Below are 17,845 nucleotides of genomic sequence, written 5' to 3' on the forward strand. Positions count from 1 at the left end.
TAATTGGCAGATTCCCGCAATCAAAGCGGTGTGAATGATATCAAATGTATAACTCCATAAAATCAACTGTATGATGATACATTAATGATGGAGCATAGATACAAAAGAATTGGTCCGCTGTATAAAATGTCAATTCAGCCGATATAATTAGTCCAACTGGTAGGTAGATAAACCAGCAAAGCTTACCCGTAACGGGAAATGTGTATCTGAATCACCGTGCCCCTGTACAAGCGGCTCAGGCGGCTCGAAGTTTCCAGAGTAGGTCTCGTGTGGTGCGCACCAACAAATTTCATCCGGACTGAAACACAAATAGTGCAGAGAAGAGTCCTCTTGAGGACACGGTAAGTATGATGCCTCTGGAGACAATGTAACACAGTCTTCACGATCAATGAGGCTTAATGGAGCCAATAACCAATAGTAGATACTCCATAGGATAAACAGATGAATATCAGCGACGCGTTTCGTCTGTCAAGCAGACTTTTTCAAGCTATAAGCTAACTGACATTCCACTTGGTCATTTATAGAGAAAAATAGGAGGAACCTCATTAGGTAATTAGCGGCCATGTTTAGAATACATGATTCAAATTAGCAAAGTATAAAAAACATATGGTCACTATGCGCCAAATCTCAAAATAAAAAGACATAAATACACATGTTATTTTAAAAACAGACAAAACTATGTCTAAGACAGAGGAACAAAATATTACAATATAATATAATCTGTACTGAAATCCACATACATATGCATAAGTGGATTAGGTGCATTTAGCACCCATAAATAAAAACATCAAATGACTAAAAATATATAATACATATACACAAAAGTGCATGCTTGTACACATACATAAGTATACACATATATATATATATATATATATATATATATATATTTTTATATATAACAATGAAAACACAACATACAAGGTATAGTAATAATGGAAAATGAAATGAATGAATAAATAAGACCCATGCTGCGCATATGTGTATGTACATATGTGTGCGCATGCGCGGATGCGTGCACTAGCACACACATATACCCACATAAACATGATACCATGCACAAGGTGGCAAAGGACAAGTTACAGCCATGTCAGACTAAGGTCAAATACTTAGGACACTATAGAGCAAGCGTTCTTTAATCTCAAAGATAGTCTGTCTAGAGCACCTGCATTGGGAATACCTGATTATGAAAAGCCTTTTGAGCTATACTGTACGGAAGCTGATGGTTGTGCAGCAGGTGTCCTCACACAGAAACATGGTGACGCTAGCAGACCGGTAGCATACTACAGTGCACAATTGGACACTGTGGCAAGATCACTCCCAACATGTCTCAGAAGTGTAGCAGCAACAGCTCTTCTGGTAAGTAAGAGCGAGGACGTAGTATTAGGACATGATTCAACTGTCTATACACCCCATGCTGTATCAGCTCTGTTAAATTCAGCTTAAACCAGACATGTCTCTTCAACTACATTCACAAAATGGGAACTAGCTCTGATGGCACCCTCAAACATCACCATCAAACGATGTAGCACCTTAAATCCAGCTACATACCTTCCATATGTGTCTCGAGAGACACAAAGGGTGGGAGGTGAGGAGACCCTGGGTGGTGATGAGTTTGGCAAGAGTACTGATACGCATGATTGTATGGAATACCTGAACCAGACATTTACTGCCAGGCCCGACATACGTGACACCCCCTTAGAAAATGTAGATTTTATGTTTTATACAGACGGGAGTTGTCATAGACAGACAGAGACGGGTGAACTATGTACTGGTTATGCTGTTGTAGATGATCAGGATGTTGTAGAAGCTAGACCCCTTGGCCCACCCCACTCAGCCCAGGTGGCTGAACTAGTAGCATTAAGGCGAGCGTGTGAGTTGGGAAAGGGTAAATCAGCTAATATATATACTGACTCTAGGTACGCCTTCGGAGTAGTGCATGATTTTGGAGCCCTTTGGCGTCTTAGAAACTTTACGACAGCAGCAGGCACGCCAGTAGCACACTCACAACACATAAAAGGACTTTTGACAGCAATACAGTTACCCAGGACAGTAGCCGTCATAAAGTGTAAAGCCCATACCTCTGAAAAAGACCCGGTGTCATTGGGCAACAACAGGGCAGACGAAGATGCTAAATGGGCAGCAGGGCAACCTATGACTGTTTCGACCGAGACTATGATGGTTTTTCAGACATTAGACATGCAGAAATTAATTGACATGTAAGATTGACTATTTCCAATTACCACCTTGCAGGAATCTAAAGTACGTGTTAGTGTGTATTGATGTGTTTTCCGGTTGGGTAGAAGCATATCCGGCAGCCACTAATACTGCTGTGTTCACTGCAAAGAAAATTGTACAAGAGTTTGTGTGTAGGTTCGGTATCCCTACAATCATCGAAAAATGATAGGGGTACCCAATTTACTGGGGATATCTTCCAAAATATGTGTAAGCTCATGGGAATCGGTAGCAGACTTCACACCCCTTACCGACCGCAAGTAGTAAGGTGGAAAGAGTAAATGGTACTATTAAGAACAAGCTTGGTAAGATAATGGCTGAAACTGGGTTGGCGTGGCCTGAAGCTTTGCCACTAGTCCTCCATAGCATGCGAACCACTCCAAGACCTCCTCTTAATCTACCTTTGAGATACTGTTAGGCCGACAACCTCATTTGATCGTGAGTCCGCAAGACGACTTAAAGTGTAATAATGAAGTGACTGTACAATATCTTATAAAAATGAGCAGACAGCTAAAGCAACAACAACAAAAACTAAATATGCTGTCACCTGGTATGCCAGAAACTAACTGTCATGATGTTGAACCTGGGGACTATTTTATGATCCGCAATTTCTTACGCTCAGGTTGTTTAACAGACCGTTGGGAAGGCCCATACCAAGTGCTACTGACCAGTACCACATCGCTGAAAGTTGCAGAGAGAGACACTTGGGTCCATTCCACCCACTGCAGGAAAGTCAGTAACCCGGAGAAAGTGAGAGACAAAGCTAAGACTGATGACACCGATCTGTCACTCGTAAACCTGTTCCGGGAGATCTAAAGCCTGCAGTCAAGATACCTGAGCCAGAGACGTTGCCTCAAAACTATCTTTCCAGCAATGGAGTGGCGATTTTTGTTTTTCTTTTTTTTCCTGGATTATTCTTGTTTTTACTTTTTATAGGACACCCTATTTTTGTGAAGGAAAATGGAGGACAGAGGAAGGTTCTGGTAGTGATACCGATGAGATGGATATCGAGGAAAAGTTAGTAAAATACCCAGAACAGCCCATTATCAAGCTTGGTCCAGGGGTTATGAAAAGGTCTGCTAGCTCGGGAACTCGGAGACAGTGTGAGGGGCTATTGTCTGATGAGTATTGTATCTGTAAGTTCTGTGACTCCCTAGTTGAAGAGAGATGCATCCAACGATGCCAGTCCCCGAGTACTCTGAATATAGGCGGGCATCCTTTGGAGGATTATCACTCCTTAGTGGGTAAGGTTCTAAACCAAACTGAGTGCTGGGTGTGCTCTCATGTGCCTCAGAAACAGCATAACATAGGACTAGTGCCGTTCCCACTAAACATCTCTGAGGTACTCGAATTAAGGGGAGGGAGGCCCATAGAAGGGAAGTACAATAACACTAGGTCCCCTAGTCTGAAGCTTCAACAATACTCCTTAGACAGATCTTTACTGTGCCTAAATATCTCTCATGCAAAGCGTCTGGAGAATTGGGAAGCTGACCTATCAGGTCAGACCATGGCTCGCCACACTCATTTTGGAGGGAGACTTGCAAGGTCACCAATAGGCAGGAATGTTGATGGACACCACAAATTAGGGTGTGTAACTAAACATAAGAAAGTATCCATTGGAAAGGTCTCTATAGGTAATTGTAAGAATGTCATCCATGCTGACACGTGTCTTGAACAAATGGAGGCACTAGGCATGGGTAGTTTTGTCATAACCTTATGTGATATAATTAATGGGCATACTGTTCCTTATGATCTCCGTGATGATGTGTACTTTGTGGGAGAAAAGCTTATTCCTGGGTGACTCTGAGTTCCAAGGGCTTGTGTTTCTTAGGTAAACTGGTTCCTGAAATCATGACTATTACACATGAAGAAATGGTTGGTATTCACAAGACTACATCCCCCACCATACATACACACACAGTATGAACACCGTGGCAAGAGAAATATGAATCCTGGTGAGGAACCCAAAGCTACAAAATTGATTAGTGAAACCGCTGGTTTTCAAGTTATTGTTGCTCTAGATCTCACCAGGACCACTCTGGGAACTTTAAATTTTAAATATATTCAAGACCTAGCTAAATTGATAGACAATATCACTGAGATGTATGATGACACTTTCAGGTATACTGGAAGGGAGCTACAAGCGTACTAGAAGGAGTTGGTGCAACATAGGTTGGTACTGAATTATCTCACCTCTATTACTGGTGGATACTGTGTGACTTTGGCCACCCAGTTTGGTGTGAAATGTTGCACGTACATCACCAATAATACGGATGACCCCAAAGAGGTTATAGACCAAAAGATGGATGAAATTCTGCAACTGAAATGGGAATTTCGAAGGAACCATAATTCTTCGTTATATGAGGTTGGGGAAAAGGTGGCAGGTTGGTTCTCGTGGTTGCACCCTGTAAAATGGTTCTCCGGTCTAGGGGAGTGGGTACAGGAAATGGTTGCTAGTGTAGGTAAGCTCCTTCTCCTTATACTTGGTGTCATCTTAGCAATTGGTTTGTGTGTCAAATGTGTTCCTACTGTGTTGAAGTGTGGAAAACAGTCTTCTAGTGGAAACACTGAAAAAGAGACTAAAAGAGTGGTGCGAGATACCGAAGTCATGGTCTGTGAAGAAGTGTTGTATAATGCTGAACTTGAACTTGATTGTGTGATAGTTTATTACACTATCAAAGGGTGAAGCTGTCGAAGTCAGCATATTGGATAAAGTCATTTCAATTAATATTGGGCAAACTTGGTTGTCTTTGTCCGAAAATATGCGTAGAGCACGCTACGGCGTGGAAGGGCGTATCCAGCCGCAACACGTGGCAATAAACAGTTTCTACACTTTTACACACATTCGCACAAGCACATACAGTTGTAAATAGTACACATTAATCGTAGTTGCAACACATAGTCATTTATGTTAAAATATAGTAGTATTCATTTTTAATATTATAAGTTATATGCATATTAGTAAAACCTATGGTACAGGTTAAAGGAAATGTGTCATGTCTGATATCATTTTAATCCCCTATTCATCAGCAGCTGTCAAGGTTGATTCGGCGAAGAGATCACACATTGCATACTCTAGTTATTGATGTTAGGGTATAAACCTTTAATATGATGCTGACTATAAAATGCTAATGTACTAGTTGAAACTGCAGTCTCAGAATCAGCGGGTTTAAAGTCTTTACAAAGTTGGATTTGCGTGGGGCCTATAATCTCATTTGCATACGACTGGGGGACGAATGGAACACTGTCTTCTTTACTCATGAGGGACACTTCGAATTTCTGGTGTCAAAGTCGTATAATTGGGTGAACGAAAGTATATTGGTTAATATTGTTTTACCGTGCGATTGCGATCAGTATGCCACGTAACACGTGGCATGGCACGATCACGCGGTAAAATACGTACGCACACACTCGCACCCTCACATTTATTTATTTATATATTTCATATTTATAATGGTTCCATTCCACAGGGATTTATGAGCAGATGGTATTTAGTTTATAAATATATATATATATATATATATATATATATATATATATATATATATATAAATATATATTTATATGTACACTTTAGTGATACTTAAGGTTCAGGTTACAGGAAACATGTCATGTTTAGTATCATTTTAATCCCCTATTCATCAGCAGCTGTCCGGTTGATTCGGCGAAGAGATCACACATTGCATACTCTAGTTATTGATGTTAGGGTATAAACCTTTAATATGATGCTGACTATAAAATGCTAATGGACTAGTTGAAACTGCAGTCTTGGCGGGAAGAACGGAGCACATCCCCTAGAGAGATGACCCGCACCTTTGAATTCTTTAGTTTGAACTAGCCTATGATCTGCAACCCCCTGGACCTTCCTGAAGCCTGGACCAATAGAAGCAAGCCACACCATCTGCATTGTTTTACTGTATTTCTGTTTGCATATAAGCAGGAGCTTTTCATCTAGTGTTCAGTCATCTTGACCACAGACTTCAGACCTGAAGGACTGTTCACTGGATCCTGTCAGGCCGTAGGCCGTTTGAGGAATATAACAGAGCAAAACACTAACCGGTATTAGTACTACTGAACTAGTAGGTGCAGAGTCTAACGTACCCCGCAAGGAGGTTTGGACTTCGCTGCACAGGGTACGCAGGTCACTGTGCTATTAGCCAGTTGCCGGTGTAGTGTAGAAGGGTCAGACGGTCCGGGTCACACCAATCGGGAATATGCGGTACCAAGGGAAATCCAAAGGAGTAGTCGCAAGCCGGGGTCGAAGTACAATGTGGGTCACTCAGATAGTGGGATAGTCGCTAAGCCGGGGTCACAACAGGAAAGCAGGAACAGAAGAACTCACAGGAAACCAGGAGCAAGGAACCAGTAACACAGTCTAGTAGACCTGTTACTCTGGCACGCTAATGGCGCCAGAGTCAGGTTTAAATAATGGTCAGGAGGACCTGATTGGCAGGAACAGGAAGTGGCAACCAGCTGAGGCAGCGGCGTCCTGTTGCCTAGCAACAGGACAGAGGAAAGGGCGCATGCGCCCGACATTAAGGAGAATCCGGAAGGACTCCGGGGCAGCCAGCGGGGAGGTCAGACGTCCGTTCCCCGACTGACGGGATCAGCGGAGGAGAATTTGAGTTTGACTCCAATCTTAGTACAAAAGGCTCTGCAGAACCTAGCGACGAATTGTACCCCACGATCTGAGATGATCTCCTGAGGACATCCATGGAGGCGGAAAATATTCTTTAAAAACAGGTCTGCGAGTCTAGGAGCTGAGGGATGAAGTGAGACATTTTGGAAAAGCGATCTACCACGACCCAGATGGTATGTAGTCGTGGCTCCAAGGGAGATTGGTGATGAAATCCATCGTGATACTGATCCAGGGAGAGTCAGGGATGGGAAGAGGGAGGAGAAGACCAGATGGGCTTTGTCTAGGAATTTTGTGGCGTGCACAAACACAGCATGCTGATACAAATTTACGAAACTCAGAACCAAGAGTAGGCCACCAGTAGTATCTGGAAAGAAACTCCCTCGTCCTCTTGTAGCCGACATGACCTGCAAATTTAGAGTCGTGTGCCCAGCACAGTAATTTAGAGCGAAGATGTGATTCCACAAAAGAGCGTCCAGGAGGTAGAGAGAGATGAAGAGTTGGTAATGGCCACCATCTGCATAGGATTCAGAATCATCTTGTTGTCCGGGAAGGTAAGAGAATCCGTATTATCAAAAGACCTGGATAGTGCATCGGCCTTAGAGTTCTTGGAACCAGGACGAAAAGTAAGGATAAGTTGAAACCGGGAAAAGAAAAGAGACCAGCGAGCCTGACGGGGGTTAAGACATTGTGCCTCCTGAAGGTAGGTAAGGTTCTTGTGGTCTGTTATCATGGTCACAGGATGTAAAGCGCCTTCAAGCAGGTGGCGCCACTCTTCTAGTGCCATCTTGATGGCCAATAGCTCCTTGTCGCCGATTCCATAATTTAATTCACTACCGGATTTTTTTTTAGACAGGAATCCACAGGTCTCCAAAATGCCGGAAGAGGATTTCTGAGACAGGACAGCCCCAATTCCTACAGATGAAGCATCAACCTCAAGAAAAAACGGTCTCCCCTGGTCTGGCTGTTTGAGTATGGGAGCCGAAAGAAATGCTTCCTTAAGAGTCTTGAAGGCCAATATTGTTTCGGTAGACCAAGGTTTGCAGCAGGCACCCTTGTGGGTTAAAGCTGTGATGGGACAGATGATAGAAGAAAATCCTTTAATGAACTGACGGTAATAGTTGGCAAACCCGATGAAACGCTGTGTAGCTTTGAGGCCAGTGGGGAGTGGCCAGTTGATAATGGCTTCTACTTTTTGAGGATCCATTTGAAGGCCGGTGCCGGAAACTAAATAACCCAGAAAAGTTTACAATATAAAGAATATCTTCTGAGACGAGAGAGAACTGTCTTAACGTGAAAACTGTGAGAGAATATATTAGATGAGAATATTAAAATATCGTCCAGGTAGACAATCACGAATTGATACAGCAGATCCCTGAAGATCTCGTTGACGAAATCTTGAAAGACGGCTGGGGCATTGCATAACCCAAAAGGCATCACTAGATACTCGTAGTGCCCGTCACGGGTGTTGAATGCCGTTTTCCACTCGTCGCCTTTCCGAATGCGTATCAAGTTGTAAGCCCCTCTGAGGTCCAATTTGGAGAAGATCTTAGCACCTCGGATACGGTCGAACAACTCCGTAATAAGGGGCAGAGGGTAGCAGTTCTTGAAGGTAATGGCATTTAGGCGGCGGTAGTCTATGCAGGGTCTTAATGAACCATCTTTCTTCACAAAAAAGAATCCGGCTCCTGCGAGAGAAGTAGACTTCCTGATGAATCCTCTTTGAAGGTTATCAGAGATGTACAGAGACATAGCCTTCGTCTCTGGAAAAGACAGTGGATAGACTCTACCTTTAGGAATAGTTTTACCGGGCACCAGCTCGATGGGACAATCCCACGCACGATGTGGAGGAAGACACTCTGCGGCAGTTTTGCTAAAGACGTCAAGGAAATCTAAGTATGGCTCCAGAAGCTTGACCTGGGAGTCAAGAGAGAGACAAGGTAGGCGGGTGGGTGGGAGTACCTTTGAGAGACACTGGTTGAAACACGAAGCACCCCAGGAAGATACCTGGGCGTGAAGCCAATCAAATTGCGTGGAATGCGTTCTGAGCCAGGGTAACCCTAGGATGATAGAGTTGAGGGACTGTGGAATGACCAGGATCCTAATCCACCCATGGTGAAAAACCTCTACCTGCAACCTAACTGGAGAGGTGATATAGGTGATGGAACCGTTGCTGACACAGTTACCGTCAACTGCAGTCAGAACCAATGGTTGTGGCAATGGAGTATGCGAAGCTTGGACACCAGAGTAGCGAAGATGAAGTTCCGAAGACCTGAGAATGACTGGCATCAGGAAGTTGGTATCTTTAGGAGGACAGGGAGAATGGAGACTGGATCCTAGGACAACCTCCCTTTTATTGCCTAGGAGGTGGAGTTTCCCGGCCTCTTAGGACAAGAAGACAAAAGGTGACCGGATTCTCCGCAATACAGACACAAACGGTTCCTAATGCGGCATTCCCTTTCGTCCCGGGAATAAGCGAGAGCATCCAATTTGCATTGGCTCTTCAGCTGGGGGAACTGGAGATTGAAAGCGGGGAGCCAGACGAGTAAAACGGCGATCCTGGTTCCTCTCAGCGGAAACGCTCTTGATGGCGGATGTCCACTTTGATACTAAGAGACACCAGGTCGTCGAGCTTGGTAGGAAGATCTCGGGAGGCAAGAGCGTCCTTAATAGAACCAGATAAACCTTGCCAATAGGTAGCTGTTAGTGCCTCATCATTCTATCCTAATTCTGAGGCAAAGGTACGGAACTGAACAGCATATTGACCCGCCGTAAGAGAACCTTGACGAAAAGCTAGCAGACTTGATGCGGCAGAAGACACACGGCCGGGCTCGTCGAATACCTTTCGGAAGTTCTCGATAAAGAACTGTAAAGAACCGAATTGTAGAGAGACCCATCGTTCCGCTCCCAAAGGGGGGAGGCCCAGGCCAGGGCTTTTCCGGTAAGGAGGGAAATAATGTAGGCTACTTTAGCTCTCTCGGACGAGAAATTTTCCGGTGCTAGTTCGAACTGGATGGAGCACTGGTTAAGGAATCCGCAGCATCCCTTGGGATTACCGTCATACTTCTCAGGTGTGGGGATCCGTAGAGTCCTGGAAGTAGCGACAATTCCGCTGGGAGAAGCAGGAGTAGGAGCCGGGGCAGGAGCAGCTGCCTGAGGGATGTTCAGGGAGTCCAGACGGGAAATCACCCATTGTATACACTGTAGGAGTTGCTGTTCCACCCGCAGTCCTAAATGAAGGAGGAGGTCTCGAGCAGAGGGTTCTCCGGTACCGTCAGTCATGGCCAGAGTAAACTGTCAGGCCGTAGGCCGTTTGAGGAATGTAACAGAGCAAAACACTAACCGGTATTAGCACTACTGAACTAGTAGGTGTGGTGTTCACCAGGAACCCCCGCAAGGAGGCTTGGACTTCACTGCACAGGGTACGCAGGTCGCGGTCCTATTAGCCAGTTGCCGGTGTAGTGTAGAAGGGTCAGACGGTCTGGGTCACACCAATCGGGAATATGCGGTACCAAGGGAAATCCAAAGGAGTAGTCGCCAAGCCGGGGTTGAAGTACAATGTGGGTCACTCAGATAGTGGGATAGTCGCCAAGCCGGGGTCACAACAGGAAAGCAGGAACAGAAGAACTCACAGGAAACCAGGAGCAAGGAACCAGTAACACAGGCTAGTAGACCTGTTACTCTGGCACCCTAATGGCGCCAGAGTCAGGTTTAAATAATGGTCAGGAGGACCTGATTGGCAGGAACAGGAAGCGGCAATCAGCGGAGGCAGCGGCGGGACAGAGGAAAGGGCGCATGCGCCCGACAGTAAGGAGAATCCGGAAGGACTCCGGGGCAGCCAGCTGGGAGGTTAGACATTCATTCCCCAACTGACAGGGGATCAACGGGAACGGCGTCTGACAGATCCAGAGCACCTGCGATAAGTAACGGCTGTACTTATTTTTAATTTGCTTAGAATATTCTGCTACTTTTTGAGAATAAATATTTGTGCGTTGGAAACACAAATCGAGATTCGACAATCGTTATTGGATGGAGACAAAATGTGCATAACACTTCTGTATTGCTTCCTACACATTTCTTCCCTTTTTGTGGGTGGTTCCAGTTGGATATCAACATATATTCAAGTTTTTCACTACAATTATTTCACATCAGTCCATTTCCTCCCAACACCCTTTTATTGCGATTCAGTGGTATTAACACTTTTTCCTGGTTTCCTATTTTGCCTATGTAGCATTTGATATTCCTGTGTCCAGTAACAAATTGAACCCCTTGCCATCATAATTCAGTGTTATCTCTTTTTATTGGTTTCCAGTATTATTACTATTTATTATTGTTATTATTATTATTATTATCATCATAGATTTGTAAGGCGCCACAGTGCTCCATAGCGCCGTACAGTAGGGAAAAGGGGCATACATAAAACAGACGTGCAATGTAGACAAAATAAATGCAGATGTGAAAAAAAGAGTAGGGAGGGCCCTGCTCATGATAGCGTACATTATATGTGGAAGAGGGAACAGCTGAAACAAGAAGAGCAAGTGTGGTTCAGAGTGGAGATTGGGACAGTTGTGAGGATGCATTAGTGTGAGTAGTATCAGCTGGTGTAAAATAAGTAGAAAAGTTTTCAGATTTGATAGCTATTGGAAAGCTTGATTGGGCATGGTAGGGAATTTTATAAGTGGGCAGCAGCATTGAAGTCTTGTAAGCAGGAGAAAAATATATATTTATTTGGGTTTCAAATATTTAACAGGGAGTAAGGGTACGGGAGACGAATAGGGAATGGAAGAGCATCATCATCAACATATATTTATATAGCACCAACATATTCTGTAGCGCTTTAAAATTGGAGCAAGAGTACAAATCTTGAATGAACATGCTCGTCTTAATGTATGGGAATGTAATAGCCATTGTATCATCTCAAAAAGGACTGAGGCATGGTTGGGATAAGTGTAGGAGAAAAGAGAGAACACAAGGAAAAAAGGGGGGTGACCCAGAAATCATATCTGTATTCAAGCAGCTAAGCTGAGGGAGAGAGATCCTTTAAGATTTTAAAGTTGGGCTATTGCTGTTGAATTGATCAGGATCATCATAGACCATGCTGGTAATGTATTTCAGCTTGTATATTTGCCAAACTTTATTAATATGAGTAGGCGGTCCTAGTTTCTTTCAGTTAAGTGCTATTAGACATCTACAGGCCACAAGAATGTGGCTGATACATTTCAAAGTTTCCCATCTTATTTTATATTTTTATATCTTATTGCTACTTTCTCTCTCTACATATGGAATAATATTTTTCATATGTATATTAACCTTCAAGTAACTGTGTATTTTCCTTTCAAGTATACTAGGATAATTTAACAATTTCTTACCATGATTGTTCTAGGTCTGCCAGCAGTCAACTCTGCAGAAAAGTTATTGGTGGCATGGTATGGAACACAGATTTAAGAAGATCTGTGTCTGTGGAACACCTTGAGACCAAAAGCCTTCCTTCCCGCTCTCCCCCTATTACACCTAATTGGTAAGTAGGATTTTACAAAAAGATTTACTGAGCAAGAAGAATATTAAAGACACTATTAGTTTTGTAACAATTAGTAAATGTAAAACAAAAAAATAAACATATGTTTATGTGTACATAAATGACGCATCCACCAACGTTTATGTGTGCTTGTATCCTACTTTTAAAATGGGTTTATTGTGAAATTCTAGTGATGAAAACACAATCTTCCTGTCAGGGAAACCCCTTGTTATTATGCAAATTAAAGCTGCTACAATATAGTATTATTTTTCAATTACATTAATATTACAATTCAATTATATTGCTTTTTTTCTATTGAAACAATTATTAATAATTTGTTGTATATGAGTTCCACTTTAGTGTATATTTTGCCTGTTTTTGTTTCTTTTTTTTTTCCCGTTATAATGTTCTTTTATAATACTGGTTGTTTACTAAGCTGGGGCACACTGTATTCTGAGTCAGTGGAAAAGCTGTTATACTAACATGCAAATCACACATCTTTCCTTGACAAGCCCACACAAGGCTTTTAATCACACAGGGCTTAAATCTCAATGCATGGTGTGAGACAATTCAACTGCTGATTTCAAGACTAAAAGCATGCAGCATGGGGAATCCTGAATTCATGTAGGCTCTTTTATGACATCAATAATTCTGTCAATAAATGCTCACCAATCTTCCGTTCCTTCAAGATTAGTGTTATATTTTGAAGATTTCTGTTGCTATGTTCCTTTATTTTTATCAAATGATACCAGTAAAATTAAAATGTTATAGGGCTAATCTGGGTTTCATAAAGAGAACCTCTCTACCCCCAACAATTGCTATTTGAAAATTCATTATATTTTCAATAATGACCTATTGGGTACTGAGGATATCATTTCTCACATACGTGTGTGCACGCAATAGTGAAACCACAGTTAATACGCTGGAAATCCATTTAGACAGCTCTATATTTAGGATCAGTGAGACTCTTTTCTTGCTATGGATATCTCAATACTTTTCTCTAAACAATAATCCGGAGGTATCCAAATCTAATTTTTGGCTTGCATCCGATTAACCCCAATTAAAATCAGATACCACTGGAATAAAGCCTGCTGGCCACTTAAATGCCCCATCTTCCTGAAAGACATTCACAATGCTACCAAATATCTTCTCAGTAATTGATTCTCTGGTTCTGATGGCCTTTTACCATTGGATAAATTAATATGTTTAGTGCTTTGCCCCACATATTTTTGACCAACTAATTCAAGGCAAAAACACATTTCCTGAGATTTGTTAAAAACTATTGTAAGATGGACTAGACAAGACTACAGTCTTTTTTTCATACCCTTTGAGCTGGCCATGAAGTCATTAGCCCAGCTATTATACTCTAATCCAAATGTTCAAGGCCTTTAGTAAGGCACTTTAGAGCATAAAATAAATCTAAACACTGATGACATTAAGGTTAATATATATGACAATACAAAAGCATGATTCGATAGCACAAATGCTGTGTTGTAATGTGACATACCACCTTTTGCAGAAGTGTGCCGGATTTATGTAAATACTCTTAGATATGTAGGCTAAAATGGTAAAGTCTGCCAGGGTACAAAAGTTTGCCCTTGCAGATGAGAGGATTTGACAGATTGGACCTTCTGTAGCTGAATATGGAATAGGAGCATGAGTATTGAATATTAAATTAGATGACATGACTATCAAAATACTTATGTTATGTTATACTCAACCAAAATTTCACTTAAGATGGGGCCCTGGTCCTGTCATAATGGAAAGACAAGCATTAGAACTTTATTGACATTGTAAGGTGCCACCATGGAACTACATCAAAATGGTTTTGTTCACTTGATGAAGTGAATTTTATGTAATGATGAGCCTTTTCTGAACCACTAAATAAAGCATTGGTTAAAATAAAAGAATATACTTATAAAGCCTATTATATTATATTTTGAAGACTAAAATATAACCAAGAACAATTAAGAAGGTTACCTATTGTCCTAACATATTCTGAATTGTGAGCATATTGTGAATGGCTTGTTTCTTGTGGGAACTTTTTCTAGGCGGAGCCCTAGATTGCGTCATGTTATTAGGAAGCCTCAGCATTCTTCTGCAGACAACCTGGTCAATGAAATGACTTATGTCACCGAGACAGAAGATGTGTTTTACACTTACAAAGGCTCTCCAACCTCAAAAGACAGTGATTCAGAGTTCTTTCAGAATTGCAGTCCATTCAGCAGGTATGTGAAGATTATATTCTTTATCATACAAAGTTTGCTGAATTTGTTCGGTTTGTACCCTTTGATGTTAATACAAAAACATGTTAATGTTTTTATAATGTGTTAACTACCACTTTGATGAGAACAATACACAGTATAATTGTAAATACATTGATTGTTATACACGTAATAAATTGTTACATAGTTTAATATTGGTATCTATGTCAGTACAAAAAATAGCAATGTGCCCTTTACTTAGTGTATTTATCACCTATATACAAAGGATGCAGCAATTTTATAGGCTGCACCAATATTTAGCCTATCAATTCGTCAGGAGCAACCGACATCACTTAGGTAAAGTATATCACAAATTGGCCACCTCCGTTGCATGTAGATAATCGGTATTCTTTATTATCAGTTATTGAAACCTAATTAATAATCCATTGCATGGAGATGAGGTCTTTTCTTAATATCCATTATTGACAGACTGTTAATATTGTAAGCCATTTTTCTTCATCACATTAGGCGCACCATACACAGGCCACTATCATCTCAATATTAATTGTTAGAGATTTTGAAGAAATGAAAAGGTATTTGGCATCTAGAGAACCTGTCAGATGGTGGAGCAAGGACCCCACTCCATCTGTAACAAGTGCATGTCAAGTATACCATTTAAATATAGGGGAGGGGGCTGCCCTGGGATAGTTAATATTTTTGCTAAGTCAGCCACATACATTCAAAACTTTGCAGTAATTTACATTTATTGAAAAGTATGAAATAGACACTAGAAGGAGGTCTAGTGAAGTATAATCACATAGCACTAAGTTAAATTAAATCTATTTGTGACAGGATGGACCACCTATGCCACCCTGTCTTGTGTTGCTGGGAACCGGCTGGGCTTACTTTGCCACTGTCTCAGTAGGAGGAGCCTGCTGCCCCCACTGGACTCCTTTATGGCATCCAGAACCACGTTCCTTCTGGGTAACTGTCACTGCTAGTGTACTCCCGTGCTGGTACACTTGGGCTGGTAACCCAGAGCGCTCAGGGTGCCGTGGATGGATAACCCCTGGCCTATCACACTGGCCAGAACTGCTGGGGAGCGGGCAGAGCGATGGTACTAGGAGCTGGGTCCAAACTTCAGAACAGCCAGAGGACTGATTAGATTTAGAGTCTAATCTGTAGGTCACAGGAATATAGCAATATTGAAGAAGTTGTCAAGCAGGATCTTGAAGCAGAGAGTGATGTTTATTTAGCTCAAGTGTCCTGACAAGGACAGTTCCACTTATTAGAAGTATCAGTGGTCAGGTCAGATAGAACATCAGAATGATACATTTCAGTGTACAAGGGCTCTCTTTTTATACAGTTTTAGAGATTAGTTTTAGCTGGAGGTAAGCCAGCCCCCTGATCAGAGATGGCTCTGCGCAGACTGCAGTATTTCATTCAAACATTAACATCAGGATGTACAGTATTCCTGCATCTATCACATCCTCTAGAAACTACACACAAACTTCCTCAAATAAATGCTTATCAGAAATCAAACAAATACCTCAGACATGAGTGCATTTCCTTTAGCAAAGCTAAAACAAACGAGTTTCTTCCCTGGTCTCAGAAATAAAAAAAAAAAATTCTTAAAAAAATATACACAATATCAAAATTGAGTGCATTTGCAATTTTATAAATAAGTGCTCTGTGCTATTTCCTTTAAATAAATTTATACCATCACTTACTTATAAGTGATCCAGTCACACTACTCTCCCCCACACCCCCCCCCCTCCCCCCCTCCCGGATTGCTGTGAGCCTTTCCTTGCTTTTGAATTATGTGAAAGTTATAAATTTGAAGGACAAGGCTCCGGGCGCAACAATCTGCCATTTTCCCCTGAGGTGTGTGATAGCCACTTTAAAGGATTATGATCAGTCACCACAGTAAAATGTTGTCCATACAGATAAGGTTGAATTTTTTTCACTGCCCACACAATGGCCAAACATTCCTTCTCAATTGTGGCATACCCCACCTTTCGGTTGAGCAGTTTCCTGCTCAAATAGGCCACATGGTGCTCCTGCCCATCTGGCCCCACCTGACTAAGTACTGCTCCCAGTCTATACAGTGACGCGTCAATTTGCACAATGAAGTCCTTGTCATAATTGGGCACTAACAGTACTGGAGCACGAACCGGGGCTTCCTTTAACGACTGAAATGTCGGCTCACATACTTTGGGGAGTTTCTGCTTAGTGAGATTTGTCAGGGGCATCATCATCATCACCATTTATTTATATAGCGCCACTGATTCCGCAGCACTGTACAGAGAACTCGCTCACATCAGTCCCTGCCCCATTGGAGCTTACAGTCTAAATTTCCTAACACACACACACAGAGAGAGAGAGAGAAAGAGAGACTAGGGTCAATTTGATAGCAGCCAATTAACCTACTAGTATGTTTTTGGAATGTGGGAGGAAACCGGAGCACCCGGAGGAAACCCACGCAAACACGGGGAGAACATACAAACTCCACACAGATAAGGCCATGGTTGGGAATTGAACTCATGACCCAGCGCTGTGAGGCAGAATTGCTAACCACTTAGCTACCATGCTGCCGTGTACTACAATGCTAAGGTCTGGGACAGAACGTCTGTAGTACCCTGCAGTCATTAAGAATGCCAGTACATGTAACTGGGTCGTGAGCTGGTTCCAGTCTCGCATTGTCTCTACCTTAGCTGGTTCTGACCTAAACCTACCTCCCCCCACTTGATCACCCAGGTACTGTATCTCTTGCATCCCCATCTGGCACTTCTCTGCCCTAACAGTCAGACATGCCGACCCTATATTCCCTATCAACAGCCCTATTTGCTCCAGATTATCTTCCCAAATCTTACTGAAAATGGAAATGTCTTCTAGGTAACCCTGAACTCTGTCCAACTCATCTACAAAAACGTTTATTCCAGTCCAAGGGCCAGTTGACAGACATGGGCACATTATGCGACTAGCAGTAGTATACGCAAAACTGCCTTATCATTTGTAGGAATCAATACACTGGAAGAAACAGATGAGGTCATGGTGAAACAAGCAGAAAACCTGGGGCCTTGTCCAACCACCGAACAATCCATCGGTTCTGGATGATTTTGACAATGTCTCCGGAAGTGCCCCTAATCGTCACTTTGCAGTCTGTCCCATCCCAGCCTCTGGTGTTGGTTTCGTCCTGAAGTCCGGCTTGGCAACATTCTCTGCTGTCCGGGCCATATTTTCGACAGTGTTATA

The 17,845-nt window shown here is 42.4% G+C and overlaps 1 protein-coding gene across 10 annotated transcripts in view; it reads left to right on the forward strand.

The window, feature by feature from the left end:
- Window positions 1-17,845, forward strand: part of PTPN3 (protein tyrosine phosphatase non-receptor type 3) — a 607,886-nt gene that overhangs the window by 254,392 nt on the left and 335,649 nt on the right. For all 10 annotated transcript variants that reach the window (XM_075212795.1, XM_075212800.1, XM_075212794.1 and 7 more), the window contains 2 exons: window positions 12,255-12,389; window positions 14,438-14,614. In XM_075212795.1, the coding sequence (XP_075068896.1) occupies window positions 12,255-12,389; window positions 14,438-14,614 (312 nt within the window). The remainder of the gene's footprint in view (window positions 1-12,254; window positions 12,390-14,437; window positions 14,615-17,845) is intronic.

This window comes from Mixophyes fleayi, chromosome 5 (assembly GCF_038048845.1).
Source record: "Mixophyes fleayi isolate aMixFle1 chromosome 5, aMixFle1.hap1, whole genome shotgun sequence".
Classification (NCBI taxonomy): Eukaryota; Metazoa; Chordata; class Amphibia; order Anura; family Limnodynastidae; genus Mixophyes; species Mixophyes fleayi.